Source organism: Scyliorhinus torazame, chromosome 5 (genome assembly GCF_047496885.1).
Source record: "Scyliorhinus torazame isolate Kashiwa2021f chromosome 5, sScyTor2.1, whole genome shotgun sequence".
NCBI lineage: Eukaryota > Metazoa > Chordata > Chondrichthyes > Carcharhiniformes > Scyliorhinidae > Scyliorhinus > Scyliorhinus torazame.
The window spans coordinates 154,172,548-154,178,547 of record NC_092711.1 but is presented as its reverse complement, the minus strand read 5'-3'; the positions used below and the strand labels follow the sequence as shown (position 1 = coordinate 154,178,547).

The window sequence follows — 6,000 nt, the reverse complement described above, 5'->3', positions numbered from 1 at the left end:
TTTGAAACAGAACGAGTTATTCTGATTTGAGATTCACAGCCTGACAATTGTGCAGGAAGTAAATTCAACTATAGCTTTCAAAATGGAACTGGACACACTCTGGAAAGAAGTATAAACTTTCAGGGTACTGGGATTAATTAGATAGTTCATTCAAAGAGGCAGAATGGGGACGATGGGCAGAATGGCCTTCGCTCTCTGAAACCAATTTGCATTTAAAGAAATTGGTAAACATCTGGAGCCCATTCCCTACGATGGGGGTAGAAGCAGAGATGATGGAATGTTTCCAAAAGGAAATTGGATGGGGACCTGAGGGAAATAAAACGACAGGGATAGAACAAGGCGATGGTGAGATCTACAGAGAGCCAGCATGGACTCAATGGGCCCATTGGCCCCATTCCCAACCCTAATTCCTGTTTGATCTAAAAAGAGAAAATTCAGATGCTCCAGTCTCTCCAACTCACTGAAGTCCGTCATCCCTGGTACCATTCTTGTAAATCTCCTCTGCACCCTCTCTTTTCCTCTTCACATTCCTATAGCAGCTTTTCCAGTCAGTTTTTATGTTTCTCACCAGTTTGCTCTCATATTCTATCTTCTCTTTATCAGTTTCTTGATCCTCCTTTGCTGAATTCTAAACCAAGTTCCCAATCCTCAGGCTTACTACTATTTAACTTTCCTTGTTAGCAACTGTTGTATCACTTTTCCTGTTGGATTTCTGTTCCCAAAAATAATCTATATTTGGTGTATATATGAGAAATGAGAGGCGCCAAAGTTCCGGCAAGGGAGAGGGAGAAAGTGAAATAGAGGGAGAGAGCGCCTCGTGCGAGGGGCAATGTTGAGAAGGTGGACCCTTCATAGATAACCTCAGCCAGTACGACAGTTGAACCCCTGCTATTGGAATCACTCCACATCGTGAACCAGCCATCCAGCTAACTGACCCCCCTCCCCCTCCCCCACCCCCCCCCCCCCCCGGCAGATATATAATAATTCCTTAAATATTAGCTATTGCCTGTCTCTCATTATACCATTTAATGTGGTTTCCCAGTCCCCCTCAGACAACTTGCCCCTCATACCCTGATGGTGTTTCTCACAGAAGAAAACTCAGATAAATTCAACAAAAACATGTAACCACCAGGGCCCATCGTCATGGCAATGTGGTATAATTTGGGAGGATCCAAACAGAAATGCAAACTAAATATCGGCTCACTTCCAAACACCCCTTCACTCTGATCCTTGTGAAATTTGAAACAAGGAATTTGCAACAAGGCTCAAAGAGCGTCAGCCCACCGGAGGCAAAGCCGTGAGACCGGCCAGTCCAGCAGAAAGAAACCCTACGGCCATCCCCATTGACCAACTCTCAAAATGAACAAAATTCAGTCCTAGATGTAATTGAAGCAGATACAATAACAGAGAATCCAACCCCTGTAATCACTTGTGAACTTGTTGGTGTCTCAGCAGGTGCAATGAATCAAGCGTTCCCTTCCCTCACCGCGGGGTGATCGGCTTCTCCCCAGTGTGAACTCGCTGGTGTTTCTTCAGGCTGGATAACTGAGCGAATCCCTTCCCTCACTGAGGGGTGATCGGCTTCTCCCCAGTGTGAACCCGCTGGTGTTTCTTCAGGCTGGATAACTGAGTGAATCCCTTCCCACACTGAGAGCAGGGGAATGGCCTCTCCCCAGTGTGAATTTGTTGGTGTGACTTCAGACTGGACAACTGAGTGAATGCCTTCCTACACTGAGTGCAGGTAAAAGGCTTCTCCCCAGTGTGAACTCGCTGGTGTATCCGCAGGTGGGATGAATCTCTGAATCCCTTCCCACACTGGGAGCAGGTGAACGGTTTCTCCCTGGTGTGCACTCGCTGATGTGTCCGCAGGGTAGATGAATCACTGAATCCCTTCTCACACACCATGCATATGAATGGCCTCCCTCCAGTGTGGACCCGCTGGTGTCTCCGCAGGCTGGATAACTGAGTGAATCCCTTCCCACATTGAGAGCAGGTGAACGGCCTCCCCCCAGTGTGAACCCGCTGATGTTTCTTCAGGCTGGATAACTCAGTGAATCCCTTCCCACACTGGGAGCAGGGGAATGGCCTCTCCCTGGTGTGAACTCGCTGATGTGACTGCAGGTTAGATAACTGAGTGAATCTCTGTCCACACCGAGAGCAGGTGAACGGCCTCTCCCCAGAGTGAACTCGCTGGTGTGATGTCAGACTGGAAAATTGAGTGAATCCTTTCCCACACTGAGAGCAGGTGAACGGCCTCTCCCCAGTGTGAACCCGCTGGTGTTTCTTCAGGCTGGAGAACTGAGCGAATCCCTTCTCACACTGCGAGCAGGTGAACGGCCTCTCACCAGTGTGGCTGCGTCGATGAATCTCCAGCTGAGATGGGACACTATATGCCTTCCCACAATCCCCACATTTCCACGGTTTCTCCATGTTTTGGGTCTCCTTGTGTCTCTCCAGGTCAGAGAGACAATCAGTTGAAGCCTTGACCACACACAAACTGGTGAAGGGCTGGTTTAGCTCAGTGGCTAGACAGCTGGTTTATGATGCAGAACAAGGCCAGCAGCGCGGGTTCAATTCCCGTACCAGCTTACCCGAACAGGCGCCGGAATGTGGCGGCGAGGGGCTTTTCACAGTAACTTCATACTTGTGACAATAAAAGATTATTATTAAACACGAGTATGGTCTCTCCCCGCTGTGAATGGTGTGATGTCTTTTTCAGGCAGTGTAACAGGTTAAAGCTCTTTCCACAGTCAGTGCTCTGGAACACTCTCACTCGGGTGTGTGTGTCTCGGTGCTTTTCCAGTCACACTGATGGTTAAAATCTTTTGAAGCCGCCAGATTGGGCAAACATTTCTCCTTCTAGATTCAAAGGCCGATGATACTCAGATTCCAAGGTATCGAGTGAGTCTGTAAGACCGAGACATGATAATTGAAATTTCTGTCTGTAATTCCTCCTCTTGTAATATCTGTAAAAGGAGTTTACAAAAGTCAACACTCAGTATAGGATAGAAATTCAGAACAGAGAATTCTAGTTTCTATGGAACATTGCTTCCTCTCATTCCCCAATACCTCGTCTCCAATACCTATTCCCCAGACCTAGTCTCCAGGAAGCGGACTTGGAGGGACGGAGTTTCGGAGCTGTGACTGGAGGAAGGATGAGCTCGCTGACCACTGCACCCTGGTACAGGAGGCCATTCAAGCGGGGAGAGAAAGTGGTAGCTGACAGGGATTCTGTAATTAGGGAACTGATTCCCTTTGGAAGCAGGACCGAGAGTCCCACATGGTATGTTGCCTGCCTGGTGCCAGGGTGAGGGGCATCTCTAACCGGCTTGAAAGGATATTGGAGAGGGAGGGGGAGGATCCAGTTGTTGGGGTCCACATTGGGACAAACAATATCGGCAAGACTCGGAAAGAGGACCTGTTTGGGAATATCAGGAACTCGGAACAAAATTAAAGAACAGATCCTCAAGGGTTATAATCTCTGGATTATTCCCCAAGCCATGTGTAATTTGGCATAGGGACGAGAAAATTAGGGAAGTAAACACGTGGCTAAAGGAGTGGTGCAGGAAAGAAGGGTTCCATTTCATGGGGCACTGGCATCAGTATTGGGACAGGAGGGATCTGTACAGTTGGGACGGTCTCCACCTGAACCGATCTGGGACCAGTGTCCTCCCGGAACGGATAAATAGGGAGGTAACAAGGACTTTAAACTAACATATGTTGGGGGAGGGGAAGGTCTCAGGGAAACTCAATACAGTTCCAAAAACAAGTAGCAGCATGGTCTGGACTGGACAAATAGACCGGTTATAAAGTTTACAGGAGGGACAGAGAATACAGCAGAGTGGGTGGAGTAGCCTTACTGATTAGAAATACTATCACCTCAATGGTGAGGATTGGATTTGTTAATTGTCACGTGTATCGAGATACAATGAAAAGTATTGTTCTGCATACAGTTCAGACAGATCATTCCATACATGAGAACAATACATCGGGCAAACATAAATACACAGGGGGCCTTCTCCTCCTCCAAAATAGCCCCGTAAACCGGCAATACTACCCCTTCCCCAGTCCCCCTGTCGTCAGCACCTCCTCCAGCAATGTGGAAGCCGGCTTTACTTCGAAGTTCTGTATCTCCTTTCTGGCAAAGTCTCGAATCTGCATGTATCTAAATATTTCCCCTTGCTCCAGCCCATACCTCGCTCCCAGTTCCTTCAATCCCGCAAAAAGACCCCCAAGAAATAAATCTTTTAGTGCCCTAATTACTTTCCAGTCCCATCTCCGACTATTTCCAACCCCACTTCCCTATCTCAAATCTATGGTTATCCTCTCCTTTTTTAAGGAGAAAGTCGACATAGCTTTATGACAGGAAACTCATCTGGACGATGAGGAACACTTTAAATTGGGGTGGGATTAGGTGGGGCAGGTTTTTTCATCTCCTTTTCATCTACTTGATAGCAGGGGTGTTGCAATCCTTATTAATAAAAATATCTCTTTTAAGGTTGAAACCTGCACCAAGGACAAAGGAGGTAGATATGTGATCATTAGAGGTTCGGTGCATGGAGATATTGTTTCAATAATGAATGTTTATGGATCGCCAAATTACTCCCCGGAGGCCTTTGTGGATTTGCAGAGTTAGCTTCAACTAACTCTTTCGTGGTTGGCGACTTCACCTGTCCCTTAAATCCTCTGGTAGATAAGCTCCCGGTTACCAGGAAAGCCCCCCCCCCCCCCCCCCCAATGCTGCTAGGGCGTTGGCCTTTACTTGTGAGGAGGTGGGTTATGTGGATGTTTGGAGCACTTTGCACCTGAGGGGAGGAGATTTTACCTTCTTTCTAGTCCTAATCAATGTCACACTAGAATCAACGACATTTTTATGTCAAGGACGATCCTACACCTGGTGTCCTCTTGCACCGAAGTGAACATCGATTGTGGACCATTCCCCTGTTTCTCTGGAATTCTACTCGAGGGTTCACCCCCAGGTCGAGAATGTGGACGGTTGCTGCCTCTCTGATAAGAGATATTTCATTTACTATGCATTTTAAGAACGAGTTTGAGTTCTTCCTTTGGATTAACTTGACCCCTGGTATTCCCCCTCCATTTTATGGGAGACGTGTAAAGTTTATGCTCGGATGCTGAAGAACCAGCAATGTCTGGGGGTTTGTTTCACGAAGGCCGAGCAGAATTATGAGGAGATCTCAAATAAGCTATTGCTGAAGGAGGTTAATGCGGCAAGAGTGGCTTTGGACTCCCTATTGATTCAGCAGGTTGAGAAAGGTTTGCGAGGCAGACGTTGTACGAGTTTGGGAATAAACTGAGCAAATACTTGACCTGTTGGACAAAGAAAAAGGCCGACATTGGAACAATTCCCTCTGTGTGACGTGGGGGAGGGAAAAGGGTTGTGAGGACAGAGGAGATAAACAGGGATTTGGGGAATTCTATACAGGATTATAAAGTCTCTGAAGTCTGGTGAAGTGTTGTTGGATATGGAGCATTTATTCTCTTCCCTGAAGCTTACGGAGGCCTCAGAAAGCCAGTGTGAGCCTCTTAATGCTCCCCTTTCTAGGGAAGAGGTCTCAAAGGCCATGAAGGAGCTGCAGCCGGGAAAAGCCCCGGGACCGCAATGGCTGTGGGTTTGAGTTTTATCGGGCGCTTGAGGATTTGTTGTTGGACCCATTGATGGGTATGTATTGTCACTCTTTTGACTCAGGGATGCTGCCATCGACTCTTCGGGAGGCTACTATCTCTTTGATTCTGAAGGACCCAGAGGAGTGTGTCTCTTATTGGCCAATATCTCTTTTGAATCTTGACTTCAAATTACGATCTAAAGTTTTGGCGAGCAGGCTGGAGGACATCCTTCCAACAATCGTGTGGGGGCGAGGGGACCAGTCTGGGTTTATAAGGGGGAAGACTTTCCAGTAACAATGTTGGAAGGTTGCTGAATGTGATTCAGGCTTTCCAGAAATACACAGTGGATGGGCTGGTGATCTCCTTCGACGCAGA

General features: G+C 47.5%; 1 protein-coding gene across 1 annotated transcript in view; it reads right to left on the bottom strand.

The window, feature by feature from the left end:
- Positions 1-972: 972 nt before the first annotated feature.
- Positions 973-6,000, bottom strand: part of LOC140420136 (uncharacterized) — a 75,382-nt gene continuing 70,354 nt past the window's right edge. Inside the window, exon 3 of the mRNA XM_072504164.1 lies at positions 973-2,092. Coding sequence (XP_072360265.1) covers positions 1,564-2,092 — 529 coding nt within the window. The 3' untranslated portion in view covers positions 973-1,563. The remainder of the gene's footprint in view (positions 2,093-6,000) is intronic.